Genomic DNA, 18,539 nt, shown 5'->3' with positions numbered 1-18,539 from the left:
CATCCATTGTCCTTGTTTAACATTTGGTGAGCAACAAGGATAAACGACGCATTATGCGCATCATGCGAGAAACGGAACGCACCCATAGTCAAAGAGTGAATGTACATACATACGTATACGTAATTTTTGGACAATCTTGCATTACTATGTGCACGCATGTGCACAGGGCATAACATACTAGGGAATTTTTTTAAGCCACTGTTGTGTTTGACTTAAGTTGGCGTCAGTATTTTAGTAAATGTTTTACGATTTGGCAAAATATATTTTCAAAACCGTAAAGTGTGGATGCTTGCGTATTGATCCCGTCTGTCTGAAAGTTAGATAGGCGAACAAGCGATAGGATATCTCTTCCCGCGTTATAATCTATTTGTGCAACACGTGTAATTCATCGGGACCGATTCGCGCACAAGTGCAGAGAAACATTGGTTATGTTCGCTGTTTGGGTGAAAACAAATTGAAGAGCGATGTAGCGGTAAGTAAGACGGGTCATTCGTGCTGATATTGCAGAAACCTTAACGCACGGTGCACTTGCAGTAACGAGGCATACCCGGTTTGTACGCGTGGAGATTTGTTCACGATCAATTGGAACGAAAAAGTCCGCATAAATGTACGGCGGCGACGGCAGCAGCAGGTGCAACGACGTCCCCTGCACGGAACATCGAAACAATGTCCGACGGTTCTAAGATGGGCCTATTTGGCTCGAAGGACCGGAATCAGGAACAAAAAGAGAAATCTTCCAAGGACAACTCCCCATCCCGTTATGCCCCATATGGCGTTGACAGCGACACCGAAACATACGATACCGAGGCCCTGAGCATGATGGATATCAACGATATCATCGGCGTGCAGTCCGGCGAGCAGATTGGCGATTCAACTCTAGAAAGTGAAATCGCTGCTCTTTCACAGATTATTACAGAATCAAAGATAGAACCGACCTTACAGTTGGAGAGCTTAAAGCCAGTAATGCAACGTAGTTCTACGATACAGAGTCCTACTTCTAGTACTGTTTGTATCACAAGCACTGATAATATTGATTTTCCTAATACCGAATCCAGTATTGTGTCTGAAAAATGTACAGATAGCATCCATGAACTGCAGCAAGGGATGTCTGATCTTGCCTGTAAAAGTAAGACGCAAGCAGAATCATCAATTACCACAGAACTAAGTGTTTCAGAGAATACAAAAATAGACCTTATAATTAAGAGTGATGAAGCTTCTGACGTAAATATTAACCAAGACACTACAGTATCTCCAGATAAAGTTGGTGATACATCCACAGTTTGTACAGCAGAATCTGTTTGTACATCGTCTTCCAATAACAAGTCACACACTGAGATTAATACCTCAACTGTTACGTCAAATGATGATACTGTACTAGAAACTGCCACGGAGAAAAGTGTTGTTGAGAAGACAGAAGATGAAACTGTTGACAAAACAATTGACAGTCAAAATGAAACCAAAAGTGGTACAAGACCTATGGTAACAGTTGGTAACATCAGCAAGAGTTTGCAACTGATAGGAGAAGCATATAACTCTGAGGATTCAGAAGAAACGGATGTGAGCGACTTGCCAAAAGAGACTACATCACTTTCTGTTTCTATAGAAACTTCACTGCCAGATGTTTCTCCAAAACAGTATGAGAAAGATAATTCTGTAGTAACTGATATATTGGAGCCAACTACTGAAACATCTTCAAAGTTAAATAATACTGCAGATGTGACTATTTCAGAAGAATTAAATGTGAAAGTAGAAAACGTAGACAGTAAAATAGAAGATCCAAATATAAAAGAGTCTGAAGATTCTAATTGTAGTAAAACATCACAAGTTTTAGAAATACAAGAAAATACTGATGAAGTATCAAATAAAGTAGAATGTATCGAGAATGATGTATCGAGTCACATACAAAGTAAAAATAATACTGAAATAGAAGTGGATATAACTGAAGGAACAGTATTAGAACATCAATTTTCCAATGAAATTTCTAAGGAAACTATAGATTTATTTATTAATACATCCACTGTATCGACAATGGAATTAACTGAAAGTATAGATAAAAATAAGGAAAATACTGAAATAGAATCAAGTATATCAGTTACCGAAACAGAAAAGCAAGATAATTCTACAACTTTTAGTGAAAAAGAGACGCCAAATACAGGAAAAATAAATGATAATTGTCCTATTATTGATGATGCAAAGGAATGTACAAAAGATGTACTCGACTGTGAAGATAGAGATGTTTCCGTATCTGCAACTGAATTTCAGGAATCTACTTTAACTGAAATGTCTGATAAGGAATTAAATATAATAGAAGTGACAAATAAAAATAATAATTCTCAGGAAGCAGATGTTATTAATGAAATTTGTCAGACAACACACGAAGACATTTCGGTAACAACTAAAATTAATGATGATTCTCAAGAAACAACTTTTAAACAAGAGATTGAAGGAACTGCTACAACTTCCAATACTCAAAGTAATGTGGATGTAGTCAATGCTGAAGAAACATCTGTGCCAATGGATAGAAATACACTTCAAACTGCATCAGATACAGCTAATAAAGAATTAATTTTAAATGAAGATATATCAACAAATCATCCAGATATTGAAGAAAAGAATGTAACGGCTAATACACAACCTACAGATAGTAATTTGTTAAGTGAAGAAAATTCAGATTTATGCTCTAAAAATTTAACAATACAAAATGATTCAACTAATATTAATGATTCTGAAGAAACAAATGTTTGCATGCAAGAGGATGTTCTTGGGCAAACAGGTGAAATATTAACTCCAGTTGAACATGACGAATCTGTTAAACAATTTCCTTCTATGTCAGACAAATCTGAAATTGATGATACTGCGTCTAATAAATTCGAGGAATTACATTCTGTTCCAATCTCGTGTGATAATTCAAGTAACATAACTGAAAATATAAACAAATTTAAGGTTGAAGAAACAGAAGATGTAGAAAGGAAGACATCTGAAGCGATATCATTCTCTAAAGAAGATGAAACTTCAATGAAAAACAAATCAGAGAAAACGCTTGATCAACCTGAATCGTGTATTCAAAAAGAAGTCAGTTCATCTGTGCAGATAGAAACTAAGTTAACTTCGGAAAATGTTATATCTGCCAATGTATTATTAGAGAATGATACAAATTCATCATTGACTGAAAATTTAATTGTTTCAGAAGATGATGTAACAGATTACGTGTGCAATAAAATACAGAAAGAAGATAAAGTCATGAAAAATATTACTGAGATATCGTTGAATGAGACAGCAATAAAAGTATCAGAATTAAACGAAGAAGTAATTAAAGAAATTGAAAAAGAAAAAAGCCATAAAATAAATTCAGATTTGGAATCGGTAATTTCAGAAGTAGATATCCAGACAAATCAAAAGGATATCAATTTACATGATGATGGAGATAAAAAACCGAGCGAAAAACCTGTAAAAATATCTGTGGAATCGAAAGAATCGATCGATGATAATGTAACACCGATAATCGAGGAAAATGTGAAATCAGTAGAAGAATCCACTGATGCCAATTTAAAAGAAGTACAATCGAACGTAATTGATATCTCTTTATTACACGAAAGCTCGAACGAAAACCTGAATGCCGAAAAATCAACGGAGAAACTATCTCAAGATTCGGAAAGTATAGATACCCCAGCTACTGCTCAAACTATAGACACTTTAGAGGGACTTTTGGATATAACTCTTATGTCGGACAACGAAAACTCTTCATTAAAGGATATGAAAACTGAAGATAAAGTCCTAATGGAAGAAATAGTAAATAAAAATATTGATATGGATCTGTTATTAGATCAAGCAAATCAAAGCGAAGCAACCATGACGCAAAATTCAGACTACATAACAAACGTGATTGCTAGTTGTTTGACAAACAGAGATAATGAAATGAGTGAGGCTAATATCAACATAACGAGTAATGATAAAACTACCGAAAACGAGGATAGTAGCTTAAAAATGAACGAAGACATGAGTACGGTAAGTGAGACGGCGGATAACGAGAAGATAATAGAAGAATCTCTTGGAACGGATAGCAATTTGCAACAGAACGATTTGGACATGGATTTCGAGAGCAACCGATTAGAGTCGGTCGATTTGGAGGAAAGTGAAGCGAAGCTGGAATTGTCACAGGATATTTTGCTGGAGGGCGTGAGTGAAAATCTTTCTCAACATGCTGACACCCCTATCGTCATCGAGAATTCGCAGTCGAGTTCGGAAATCTCTGAATTGGAGTCTGCGGTAAAATTCTTACAAGAATCCGAAGAGCAGACGATAGACTCTCTGGTGCTGTCACCGAAAATGGTGGAGAGTGTCGTCGAGGATATAACGAAGCAGGCAAACGCGGAGCTTTACGTGTCCGATGAAATGGATAATTACGAGAACGCTGAATCCGAATTGGAGCATCTGAAAGACACTGCGGATGCTATTTCCATCTCGGAAGCCGAGATCATATCAGAGGCTGCTAAGTTGGAGAACGAGCGGAAATTCGCAACGCAGATGCAAAACGTTCCCAGTATCATTGTGAAGGACACCGAAGGAGAGATAAATGAGACAGAGGCTTGCACATATTCGAAGACGTCGTCTGATACGGCTTCTGTCGCAGATAGTTCCTTGAATGCGCAAATAGTCACACGTGTGAAACAATTACACGAAGGAAAAGAAACTGTAACCATTCAATCCTTGCTCACAGAAGGTATTCCGGAAAGTGAGTTGATTCCAGGAATGTCAATATTAGAGGAACGACTGATGGAACCACCGAAGATCGAGATACCCATTCTTGATTCGGCTAAAGTATTAGAATCTTCCATTAGTCCTAACGATAATCTTCTCATACCGAAGGACGCGAGAACTATCGCGTACTCGAGGATGTTGGAATCACCGAAATCGATTGACAAAATTGAATCGAAGGGCGCCGACACGCCGCGTAAGGACTCCGAGAAGCACTCAGATTTCGAGAACGTCGGTTCGCCGAGAATAATCCTGAAGATTGCGAAATCGGCGATCACGGACTGCAGTGAACCGCGATCGCCGAAGAGTCCAAAGATTCGATCAGCTACGAATTCGCCGAATCCGGACGATAGTCCGGGTCAAAAGTTAGGAAAGATTAAATTGAAGCTATCGAAGGGAGGCCATCCCTCTATAATATCTAACGAGAACCTGGACGAAGTCAATCAGTGGCACACCACCGATAACACATCGTCATTATCTCCTATCGGCATGAAGATTAAGCTGTCCAAATCCGGTGACGCTTCAATCGTGGGTACAGAGAAACACGAAAGTCTAGATGACTCAAAGGAGACAAAATATAAAATTGAAGAGCCGAAGAGAACGGATTCTCCGATCGGTATGAAGATAAAGCTATCCAAGTCTGGAGATGCTTCGATCATCTCCGATTCCAGGCAACAGGATATCAAAGAATCTCTTACAAAACACAAAGAGAAATTAGAGATACCACAAGGAAGCCCAAAAAGAACAGAATCTCCAATTGGCATGAAGATCAAGCTCTCCAAAACTGGTGACGCTTCTATTATTCAAACCGACAGGCAAGAATCTTTAGAGGAGCATAAGGAAATTACACAAAAGCGGACCGATTCTCCAATTGGCATGAAAATTAAATTGTCAAAGACCGGTGACGCTTCTATCGTATCTCCAGATACTCCTGAAGACTCCACGAAGGTAAAGGAAAAGCAGGACTATTCGGAACTACCGAAAAGAACCGAATCTCCAATCGGAATGAAGATAAAGCTATCCAAGTGCAAAGGTGGTGCATCTATTATTTCTGTAGACAATACTGAAGATACAAGAGATAAATTGGAGGTACCCGATCCACCTAAGCGCACTGAGTCACCACTCGGTATGAAGATTAAGTTATCTAAAACCGGAGACGCATCTATTATACATTCCGAAATCACAGAAGACGTTAAAGAAATAAAATACAAAGACAAATCTGAGATATCGCAAGACACTGTGAAAACGTCTGAATCTTCTGGAATCAAGATCAAGGTGAAGACGGTCGAAGCAACATCGTCAGGATCGCCGGATGTTACCGAGGAGCAAGAGATATTCCAAGCCTCCGAATCATCAACAGGCGGCATTCCGAGAATCAAAGTATCCAAATCTGGAGATACGTCGATTGTTTCTAATAAAACGGAATCGACAGAAGATTCGAGATCACGGGAGAGTCAGGCAGAAGCATCAAAGAGAACAGAATCTCCACTTGGTATGAAAATCAAACTGTCCAAGAGTGGCGATGCTTCTATTGTGCAGAGCGAGACTATAGCTGAAGAGCATCAAAGTAAGATTACTCGTGTGTCCGATACGGAATATTCAAAAGGTGGCGACTCATCCCTCGGGATGAAGATCAAGCTATTCAAGTCAGGTGATGCTTCAGTAGTGGAGACACCTTCCAGTTCTTCCGAGAAGAAAGACAAGCAACAGAGACGCAGAGACACCGCCGAATCGCCGCTGGAGATGAAGATCAAATTGTCCAAAACTGGTCATCCAACTATCGTAGCATGCGATAATCACGGAGAGTCCTCCACGCCCAAAGGTAAGGATCCAGCGGCTCTGGATCCAGCAATGAATTTTTCTCATAGGTATATGGAGCACGCTGCAGCCCATAAGGAACCCGCATTGAAAATCCTCAAGACTAGCGGTCACCATTCGTCTATTCTGCAGAGCAATCGTTCTGAACTGACGATCGAGCCAGTGCAGGTACAGAGCAGAAAACAACCAGCAGAAAACGCCCAGCAGCAAATCGAAATATCGCCCAAGCGTAAAGATGTAACGATCTCCCCAGTTGAAAGCAAAAAATCCAAGCTGGAGACGCAACTCTCACAGATCTTGCCGGAGGTTACCATCCAACCGGTATTGTGTCGGGATCAAAAACAACAGCAGCAACAGCAGCAGCTGTTGTTCGATCCGAAGACGAGTCTAATCAGTCGACAGCAGATGAATGTGATCAACCAGGAAATCAGTATCACACAAGTGCGGCCAGACAGTGCTTCTGACAAGTTTAAGGATACGTGCAAAAATTCACCAGGCGGATTGTCGGATTGCGAGATCATCGAGCATCGTCCAGAACTGATAATCGTCAACGAAAATTCGAACTCCAGCCAAGATGTTGTCATTATAGAGGAAGTGACCCCTAACAGAATAGCCGATATCAAGGTGCCAAAGAAGAGAGGAAGACCACGAAGAAATCCCGCAGCACAAGTTCAGCAGTCTCCACAAATGCTGATGCCCAAAGATCCCCTAGCCCTAGACGAAATGCAACAAGTTCCTGCGCAACAATTCGAACACAGGGAAAATGAGAGACCTAAAAGAACCTGCAGGAACCAGAAGAGTTACGCTCCGCCCAAAAGAGGTAGAGGACGAGGTCAGTTTCTTTCATAATTAATATTTACTACGTATGTAATACGTATTTATCATATAATTAATATTAATACATAAGTAAATTGTAAGTATTTAATTTTAAAAATTGATAGAACTTTATGTTGCGAGAAATAGAAAAATAACTGCATGCTGTAAAGTATTCGCGAAAGTACTCAAATATTTACATTTGAAACATTATAGTTCAAGAGATAGTTAAAAATTATAAATAAAAAAATCTGAGATAAATTATCATTGATGTGATAAATTTAACATATTAATTATTTTAAATATTTTAATTATTTTAATTATTCTACGATACATCTAATTAATACATGTTAATTTATAATTTAATTATATTTATTACTTAATTTATTAAAACAAATAGATTCTTTAATAAAATATATATATATCCGCAAGAAGATTCTTATCGATATAAAGAGCAATTTTGTAGAGAGAATGCAAAAAAATGTTTCAATGAACTCATACAGTTTAATAGAAAATCAAGATAAATTATAAATATAAGAAGAATTTTTTATAGGCTCAATCGAAATAAATCAATAAATATTGAAAATGCCTTTATGAGCCTTTATGACACAAGATGACAGTGTATATATAATTTATTCTATTAAACGAAGTATTTTACTATACCATTTTTATCCAAAATATCGGAAAGAACAAAAAAATGTTTTAATAAGATTCCTGACATTAATATACTATATAAACACATTAATAAATCGCCGAAATTCATTAGAATACTTAATCCTCGAATCACACGCTGGGTCTTTCGTGTCCATGTATTAAAAATAATTATTTTTATATTTTAATAAAATCAAAAACTGCTTTTTTCTTCAAAAATCAAAGTTACAATTTTTATATCAAAACTGAATTATTTTATTTTTCTGGTATAGAAAGTAATTTCCATAATTTTTCCAATGTTTGCATGGCAGGATAATTTAGTAGAGACCTTAAAGAATATGTGTGAATTTATATAGAATTTTTCAAGCACTTTAGGCGTCGTCTACAATACACGGAGTAAGAAGTAAGAGTAAGAAATTGACCAATCACAGTCGAATGTGAGAAGAATAATCGACTGTGATTGGTCAATTTCTTACTCTTATTTTTTACTCCATGTATTGTAGACGACGCCTAAGAGTCTTAAAATCGAGTCGGACACGAATAATCCATGTGTGTCGTCCAAAGGTACCGAAAATAAGTGTGTGGTTCGAAGGTTAAGGATAAGCTTCCCGTTATGTCACATATTAATGTAGTTTATAAAATTGAATGCAAAGATCGTGACGCATCTTATATGGGACAAACAAGTAGAATTTTAAAAAAGAGGATTAACGAGCATAGAAATCACATTGGAATACGATACAACGATCTATGATTACGGAGCATAGACTGGAAAATTCACATGGTTTTGACTGGGGCAATATCAAAATTTTTTATAAAGTCATATTTTACAGAAAAGACTAATTTTAGAAATGATGACTTGTTGCTTTCTTCTCTTCTTGATCGTATGTTTCTGTATTATTGTCTCATTACATTCTTAGCTTTTGGTCTGACAGTGCTTCAAATATGTTCCACACAATATTTACATGTAAGTGTTGATGATTATCTTCAAAACTTATTTTATATAATGACATATTGCTTTATTATTATTTAGTAAATTTGCCAGTTTGATATCATTCTGTTATTGGACTAAATATATTTGAGGAGTTATGCGCAATATCATCGATCTAATATTCTTACGTTCACCAATTGATCTGACTACAGAATGATTCAATACACATTTGCAAGATTATTTAATTATCTGCGTTTATATTTTATTTTATCATGTGTAAAGATAATTGACACTATTTATTGTATTGTACTGAAGAGGATCCGAATCAAGGGTCGAAATATATATTATATTTGTTTAATAGAATAAATTATATATACGAGGGTCGTCTGAAAAGTTTTGAGCCTATAACATAGAAACAAGTAATTTTTCGGTCAAATTCAATTTTATTTTTCTACACAGTCTCCTTTTAAATCGATACATTTTTTCCAGCGGGATGCTCCCATTCCTTTAATCCATTCAAATAATACTGAGCGTCTTGCTCTGCAAAACAGGCGTCTATAGGATGCGATGACCTCCTCGTTCGATGAAAATTTCCGTCTTCCGAGCCAAACTTTGAGCCTAGGAAACAGAAAAAAGTCGCTGAGGGCCAGATCTGGTGAATACGGTGGATGGTCAATTAATTCGCACCGCAATTCGTGAATTTTTGCCATAGCGACCGCCAAAGTGTGAGACGGTGCGTTATCTTATTGGAACAGCACTTTCTTCTTTTTCAAATGCGGTCGTTTTTTCTCAATTTCTGCCTTCAGCTTGTCACGCAATGATGCGTAGTACGTCCCTGTTATTGTTTTACCTTTTTCAAGATAGTCGATCAACACAATTCCCATGACTCCCAAAAAACAGTCGCCATCACCTTTCCCGCCGATAAAACCGTCTTCGCTTTCTTCGGAGCAAGTTCACCCTTCGCAGTCCACTGTTTTAATTGTTCTTTCGTTTCAGGAGTGAAGTGGTGGACCCAAGTTTCATCAACCATTATTAATCGACGCAAAAAATCCGACTCGTTTCCCTGAAACCGCTCCAACAGGGCCTTAGAAATGTTGATTCGAATGCGTTTTTGATCCAGAGTGAGCAAGCGCGGCGCCCAACGCGCGGTTAACTTACGCATGCCTAATTCTTCAGTCAATATATGACAAGCACGTTCTTTTGATATGTCAACAGCCTCTGCTATCTCCCTAATCGTAATTCGACAGTTGTCCATTATCATTTGATGAATTTCTTCGATGTTATCGGTGATGGTCGCAGTTGTTGGCCGTCCCGAACGCTCATCATCAGCTAAGCTGGTACGACCACGTTTAAATTTAGCTACCCATCTCTTCACGGTGGCAAATGATGGGGCAGAGTCACCGTAAACAGCGTCCAACTCGGCTTTAATTTGCGTAGACGTATTGCCTTTCAAATGCAAGAATTTAATTATAGCACGATATTCAATTTTTTCGATTTTTACAAAATGACGACACAAATGATTGTCAAACAAGAACTGAACGTCCAAAGTGGCCACAATTGTCACAGATATCTTTCGTAAGTATCACGATTATAATACCAGAATGACTTTGACGAGTAACGCCATCTTCATGATGAGGCTCAAAACTTTTCAGACGACCCTCGTATACTGTCATTGTTTCGGCTTATAAAGGCATTTTTAATATTTATTAAGAAAAGATAAAACCTTTGCTTATACGATATAGCTCTTTTTAAACGGTATATCCCTTTTCTTATTTTTTTTTTATGAACTGTTTTGGAATATAAATACTATATTTGAAATTATTTAGTGAAATATATTAATGAAATATACGTAATATAAACATAATTATATGGAAATTATAATAAATTAAAATATATCTTTTAATTCATAAGTTAATAATTCCGTTATATCTCAAATATAAAATAACTATGTGCTGAGATATATTTATCGTGTCTACAATTAAGAAATGATTTTAGTTGTCTAGTAATACATTTTCGCGGTGTGCGCGCGTGCTCTTAGCAGAAAGAATACTACCGTATCTTCTGATATCACTATTGTACTGTGTTGTATATATATACATATATATTATTTCAATCTTGATGATATTCATGTTAATATGTTGGATATGTTCTTAATTGTATTTGAAAAGCCAATTTATAAGTTTTTAGCCAATTTTTAAATTTTTTCATATTTTGCATATCTTACGGTTTTTTCTTTTTAATTTATTTAACTAAAGTTTGTTTTAAATGAAAAATTAATAAGCATCCGTTTATATGTAGATATGTAAATAAAACTTTAAAAATAATAGCAAAATTACATTGAAAAACTTTCTCTGACAGGAGATGTCTGCATCATCTTTTTGCGAAATTGATTGAAAAAGGAATAGAAAGAACAAAAAGATACAGAGTATAATGAGACTATATAGTCAACAAATAATTTTATAGAAAAAATGAATAGAAGAAGAAAGGCATAATTCCACTCCAATACCTATTTGTATTTTAACATCTCAATCATTTCTCTTTTTAACAGGAAACATTAATTTTTTCTTTGTTGTATCTAGGTCGCGGTAAACGGAAACTAGATAACATGGAACCTCAAGTTGGAAAGAAGGCTCGTGTAGATCAAGATTTAGACGCTATAGAGGCTTCGACAATGGCTGTCATCACTATTGACGAAACACCAGTACAACAAGAGTCACTTCGAAAATCATCAGAACAACTGTACAAGGCGCTGAAACAACCGCCCGTAGATCGTAAAAGTATAAGTTCCACATTAAGTCGCAAAGAAGCGGGGAAAAAAGATTGTAAAGCCTCTGAGATCACGACATTAGACCCTGCCAGGTTGTCGGATGTTCAAGAAGATGCGAAGAAAGCGTCTACGAGTCAGGGCCCGTTGGTCTCGAAGGCTGACGAACAGCCTAAAAAACCGACCTTAGAAATCGTCTCGGAGAAAACGCAGAAGTCAGCAGTAAAACAACATGCTGAAAATAAAGGTAAGATGTCAGACGGGATTAAAGAGATACCTGTACCTCCCGGACATTCGAATTGGCTGACGCCAACGTCAAAGAAGCAAGCAGATTCAACAGCCATTAGAGGCGAAACAGTGTCGACGGTGCAAGTGATCGATGAAGAAACAAGAATGAGCGCTGAATCCGGCTCAAGGTCCCAAACACCGGCTAGAAATATACCAGCACCAAGTATGTATTTACATTAATATTAATACATATATCATATATTGTTATTGTAATACAATAAATAAATATTATGCAATATTAAAGATAATAAACAGTCATAATTAATATAGTGATTTAACGTTACTATTTCATTGTTTTAAATTTCATATTTCGTATTATATAATATTGTATATAGAATATATATTGTATACACAGAGTATATTTATATTGTATACAGAAATATATTGTATAGAGAGTGTACTAATATATTTTAATAATATAATTTAATATTTTTTATTTTGTATATATAGATACTACATTAATATTTATATGATTGTATTTCTATTCTTTTTTTCTTGTCTATTTCTTTTTTCTTGTTTATACTTTTTGTTTGTATAAAATCTTTATATTAAAAAAAAACTAGTCTCTTGTCTTTAATTAAAATCTAATTAAAAATGTAACTTTATGAAGAGTTACAGAGTTATATTTTCATCAATAGTATTTATTTGTAATATGTAAATGGAATTACATTAAAATAATATAATTTTTATATTAATAATATAATTATACATAATTGCTTTTAAGAGAATGAATCTCTAGAAAAAATATTTTCATTTTAGTCATTGAAGAGTTGAGTTGGTTGAATGTATTGGTACACATCCAAAACTTCAAGCTGGCTAAAAATAGATCTTTTCTTGTGGCATAAGATGTCTCTCAAGTAACTAAATACGAAATTGTAATAATGTGCTCAAATATGAGACAGTGTACATTATTTCTTTTATTTGCAATATGTGTTGTAATAATGTTATGTTTAGCAGCGCTAAAAACGCTCATATTAATTCGTATATCATCTATATAAATGTAAAAAAATATATATATGCATTGTGTTCGTGTGTTTGTACATATATTTATAAAAAGTATTTTTTGGGATGTCAAATGTATCAAATTAAGAAAAAATATTAAATATAATAAAATATAAGGAATATACTAATTTACTAATGCATAATAAAGTACGAATCTTTTATTATATTTATATGTATCATTTTTCATACCATAAAAATTATGTCTAAGACATTTTGTCGAAAAATGAATAGTTTCGGAAATAATTGTTTGCTTCCATACTTTTTCCCCACCCTGTATAAAGGATTTTTTTTATTCATTCAGTTAATCCGCAGAAACTTATAATGTAATGAAAAATTATAATGTATTGCTACATTTATCTATATAGAGAAATTAATTTTTTTTACAGCTTCAGAAACAATAATAAATGAAGAGTCGCAAGGTAGTGTCCTGAGCACTGCTACGACGGAATCCGAGAAAGTCAAAGTAAAAAACCGAAGAATGGAGATTAATTTTGATCCCGATGAAGGACCTTTCACTGTTGATAAAATAGCAGAATACGAATGGCCACTAGATCGAAAGGGTGAAACCTTTATGATACAAGAACAAATATCACAGTATCTTGGCGTAAAGTCTTTTAAGCGCAAATATCCTGATCTCAAACGTAGAGTAGTTGATATGGAAGAGAGAAACTATTTGAGGGAGAATGGATTAGTCAGTGAAGCAATGTGCGATATGGGTAAGTTTATTTTTATTAGTCTTCCCGTAAAAGGAGATTTTCATGTAAATCTCTGATGATATATATAAATTTATTATTTTATCATGTATAAATATGTAGCATAGAAAGAAAGTTTATTTATTTATAAGAAAGTTTAAAAAATAATTTATATTTATATAAATTTGAATAAACTGCCAGAATTTTTTTCTTACACAATAGATTATTTTACATATATTTTCCTTCAAAAATAAAAATTTGAAATAAAGAAGTAATATAAATAAAATTGTAGAAACTACCAGTTTTGCTTCTATACCTCTCTTCTATTATGTACATTTATGTCAGTATATTATATTACAAAATGCATTTATATTGCTATATCACATTACACAGGACTAACTGCAATATGTAGCTCCGAAGTACTAGATGTAATGTGCAGTGATTTCCCCGATCAGTACGAAGAATATCGCAAACATATGCGCGAAAAACAAGTTAAGGAACATTCCAAGAAGCAGAAGGAACTGACGGCGGCAGCAAATGCGGAGAGAAACAGGATAGATCTCGCAGAAATGGCAATGCAGTCCGCATTTACATGGAATGCTAATTTAAATAAAGCTCGCAAAGAACAACGCAAATACTGCTTAGATCTGCAGACTTTCACAATTCATCAACCACAGAAGCAACATAAAACCGATTCGGAGCACAAAGTTGGTCATTATCCTGTTGCTCTGATACCAGGACAGTATACCGATTATTATCGAGAATATACACCAGCAGAATTGAGGTATTATCCGCTAAATACAGTCTTATATGGACCCACACGACCTAATGAACGTAAAAGTGATAGTCAATCAGAAGGTTCTCAGAGTGATAGCGATAGCGAATCATCTTCCGACGACTCAAGGTTGGTGTGTAACAACGCGCGTTATAAAATATATAGTTTATTCTTAAGACTTAGAATAAATTATTATATACGTAGAAAATGATTTCAAAATAAAATGCCAAAACTTGCAAACACATGTTTTAACAAATTAGAATTTATTCTAAACACAATATTATATGTTTGATTTATAATAAATTAATATTTACACATAATATTAAAGTATAAAGATGATATGATAATGATTGTATTTGAACAGTTCATCCTCTAGCGAAGGTACACAAGATACGGAAGGATCTCAATCGACCATGGATGAAGTAGATATGGAAATCTCGAATTCAAAGGATGACACAAAGTTAAAGTGCAAGATGTGCCTAAAAGTTTTAAATAAACATAACAAGAACGAAATATTAATTCAATGTGGTACTTGCAATGGAAACGGTAAATATAATATTATAAATTGAATTGCATGTGACTTTTTATGGAGCTAACCGAGCCCGTCATCATTTTCAGTTCATCCATCCTGTATAGATTTAACATTAGATATGGTACCACACATTCAATCATACGCATGGCAATGCACTGATTGTAAAACGTGTGTACAATGTCACGATCCTGCAGATGAAGACAAAATGCTCTTCTGTGATATGTGCGATCGTGGGTAAGTTACTTGAAAAAAAACTTAAGGCTTTTGAGTACTCAGCTAAGAACTCTGCGTTGACGGTGGCGACACAGAATCAAACGGCGGCCTGGTGAAACTGGTAGCCATGCACACAAGCACGAGTCCATGTAAATGTGCTCTCGGCGAGCCGAAGGTGAGCACATGTACATGGGCTCGTGCTTATATGCGTGTTACAACGCCTCGTTCAGCCATTTATCGCAACGATAAATAGCTGAACTTATAGGCGTTAAAAAGTGACGTTTTGACGACGAAATTTGTGTTGCATGTCATCTCGTTATTATTTGCTTGTGAAAATGTGAATTGTCTCGTACTTATGAAAGTCCTAAAAATGGAAACTACAGTTATCTTGGAATTTTATACGTAAAAGTGTATATTTCACTCGTTTCAACAGCTGTCAAATCGTGTGTTTCCTGCCCGAAAAGAGGTTTACTTTACGTGCCTTTTGTGACCATTTACTGATTGTCAAGGGAAGAAAGGACAGTTTTCGTCGATTTTTACAAATGTTTTAAAGCGATTTCGTCATTTAGATTTATCCAAATTGTTTTTATTTACAAATGACATGCAACATAAATTAACGTGTCATTCCTCGCTTCTGACATCACGATTCCAACATAGCCGCGGCGACTACTCAGGAGCCTTAATATACGCTACATATCACATAAAACTTCTGCAATTACAACTCAGAAACTCGATGCTTTAATATCTGCCTTGTTAAAAAGAGGAAGAAAGTCGTTACACAAAATATAAATTATAATTTCTAGAAGTATGTTAATTTGCGACATAGAGCTGCAAATTAACTATTATTTGAAATGTTTACCTAGTATAATTTTAACCGCATGTTTAGGTATCACATCTATTGTGTTGGTTTGCGACGAGTACCACAGGGAAGATGGCATTGTCAGGAATGCGCTGTATGCGCGAACTGCGGTTCGAGGGAGGCCGGCGGTGCCAATTCGGACCGAAACAGTGTTGCGCAATGGCAACACGAATATAAAAAGGGCGAGAAAAATACTCGAATATATGTCTCGACGCTCTGTGTACCATGTTCGAAGTAAGTATATAGTCAACTATGATTTTTCAAAAAACGCTGGGCTTTAATTGCTTGATAATCTCCATTGCTCATATCATAACACTTTCGACATCTTCTCTTTTCGTTATCAAATCTATGTAGGGTGTTCAGTAAGAGATGTACTTTACAAAGAATATTTTCTATCGAGAAATAAAATAATTTTTTGGTTTTAATCTAATTTCTATAATACAATTTTAAAGTTTTAAGTATTTTGGGATATCTCTTTACAGTCTCTATATAGTCTTACTTAAAATTCTCTTAAAATCAAATTACAGTTACATAAACTAGAGAGAATTAACTAAAATGTTGTGTGAATTAAAAAATAAAGTTTTTCCTTCATTTTTGAATTATAATTTGTCGAAATGCTATTTTAATAAATTGTGAATCAAGAACTCTATTCTCAACAGTTTTGTTAAAAAAATATATAAAAAATAATACTATAAGAAGTATATTAGTATGTGACGTATTGCCTTCCCCCTTTCTCCATGTACCAAGCACCATCATAATACATAATATACCCTTACCTGAATTCACTAACCACATGATCTTTATAACAAGGCTGTGGCGAAAGGGTCGCTATTGCCCGCACTGCAGTCGCTGTCATACCGCCCAAAGGCTCGACCTGGAAGCGAATCTAGTGCATTGCAGCGCATGTGACAAGTATCTGCACTTAGGTATTGACACCAAGTTTTCATATGATTCAGTTAATTTAACATTTTGAGCGCCGAGCACATGTATTTGCACATTAACTTGTGTTTCTGATTTCATGTGAACAAAAATCGTAGCAAATCTTACACGGGCTCATTAAAAACTGACTTCAGTCAATGAAATTAATAAGCATATAATTAGCTACATGAATCCACATTTACTGCATTCTTTTATTAAATTTTTATTGTACTTCCAGAATTATTTCATGTACTTGATTTGCAAAAACATTACGGACCACGAGGTTTAACTTTCAGACGCTCAAAGTGTTAAGATCATTGCATGTTGCAATACAGGAGCATTTGCACGCGCCATCGAATTTTGTTTGATCATCGCTATTTCAAAAGCCATGTTTAAATTAATTGCTATTTAGTGCGTACATATGTACATTTGCATTTCTATCTTGTTCTGTCAATAAGAAATACAAATTGTATAGTGGATGCCATGGTGCAAAGGTGTTTAATTTAATCTAACATATTATCTATCTTTATCCATCGAAAGATTATTTGTTTTTTTTTATCATCTTTTTATTAACATTATTTATTTTTTGATGATATTTTTTGCTTTAGATCGAAAAATAAAGAATCTTAAAAAAGAATTATCTGCTCAAAACAAAGATATCTGAACACCTCTGTCCTTAAAGGCTAGAGCTGCTGTTGCGCGATATTATATATCGTATAGAATAATGTATGTGTGTAGCAATATATAATTTTTTTCAGAATGCGTGGAGACCAAGGGAGTAGTGGTTGACAAGAAAAATTATCAATGTGATTTTTGTACACCATCGACCAGCCAGCATGTAAAGCCTTTATTGTCGAAGGTGCTCAAAACGTGAATATAATTATTGTAACATTGTCGAGGAAAAGAAAATATCGTGCTGTATAATACCAACGCCAGTGGTGTATATTATACTATTATATTAAAGTAAATAAGTTTTTTATTCAGTGCGTTTGTGGACAAATGCGCGCAAGATTTTCTTCTGGAGTACTTCATGACAAACGAGTTACATTGTACATAGTTGCGAAATGAGTCATTTAACTTTTAATTATAAATTTTTAACATATTGTTTATCGCGAGAACAGTGAATTGTTTAGTAAGAAAAAGACTGAATGTGTTTAGTTTTGAGCATGTCAAAATTACAAGATACGGAGTGACAATGCGAGAAATCACGCGTTTTTCCTTGATTATAAATTCTTTATTCTTTGACGAACTTGAAATTTATTATTGTATTCCATAAGCTTGGTTAAACGTTTTATAACACTCTTTTACAGTATTAAAAAAATTCTTTTGTAAAGTAAAAAGAATTTATTTAATATAAATCGAAAGATAAGGCGTTATCACACGTTTACATTTCACAAATTTAATTTGCGAAAATTATGTCGGCTTATCACTTACAAGAATATAAATGCAGAATAAGAACATTATTGTTCATACAAGCATTGTAAAATCGAAAGCGAGCGATTTTCTAACTGTTTCTGTATAGATAAAATTA

General features: G+C 34.9%; 1 protein-coding gene across 5 annotated transcripts; it reads left to right on the top strand.

Moving 5' to 3' along the window:
* The first annotated feature begins 270 nt into the window (after nt 1-270).
* e(y)3 (PHD finger protein enhancer of yellow 3) lies at nt 271-18,300 on the top strand. Of its 5 annotated transcripts, none has more exons than XM_018511145.1 (10): nt 271-472; nt 535-7,405; nt 11,545-12,180; nt 13,406-13,735; nt 14,105-14,615; nt 14,863-15,032; nt 15,105-15,252; nt 16,118-16,324; nt 16,901-17,016; nt 17,767-18,300. In XM_018511145.1, exons 2-10 carry the CDS (start codon nt 667-669, stop codon nt 17,880-17,882), a joined length of 8,973 nt encoding a protein of 2,990 aa, XP_018366647.1. In that variant the 5' UTR covers nt 271-472; nt 535-666; the 3' UTR covers nt 17,883-18,300. The 5 variants fall into 5 exon arrangements, with proteins under 5 accessions (XP_018366647.1, XP_018366646.1, XP_018366648.1 ...); XM_018511144.1 differs by having other exon boundaries at nt 14,851-15,032; XM_018511146.1 differs by lacking the exon at nt 16,901-17,016 and having other exon boundaries at nt 14,851-15,032; nt 17,767-17,863.
* The last annotated feature ends 239 nt before the right edge of the window (nt 18,301-18,539 follow it).

Source organism: Trachymyrmex cornetzi, unplaced genomic scaffold (genome assembly GCF_001594075.2).
Source record: "Trachymyrmex cornetzi isolate Tcor2-1 unplaced genomic scaffold, Tcor1.1 scaffold361, whole genome shotgun sequence".
Lineage (NCBI taxonomy): Eukaryota > Metazoa > Arthropoda > Insecta > Hymenoptera > Formicidae > Trachymyrmex > Trachymyrmex cornetzi.
The sequence above is the reverse complement of the archived record's forward strand: the minus strand, read 5'-3'. Positions and strand labels throughout refer to the sequence as shown.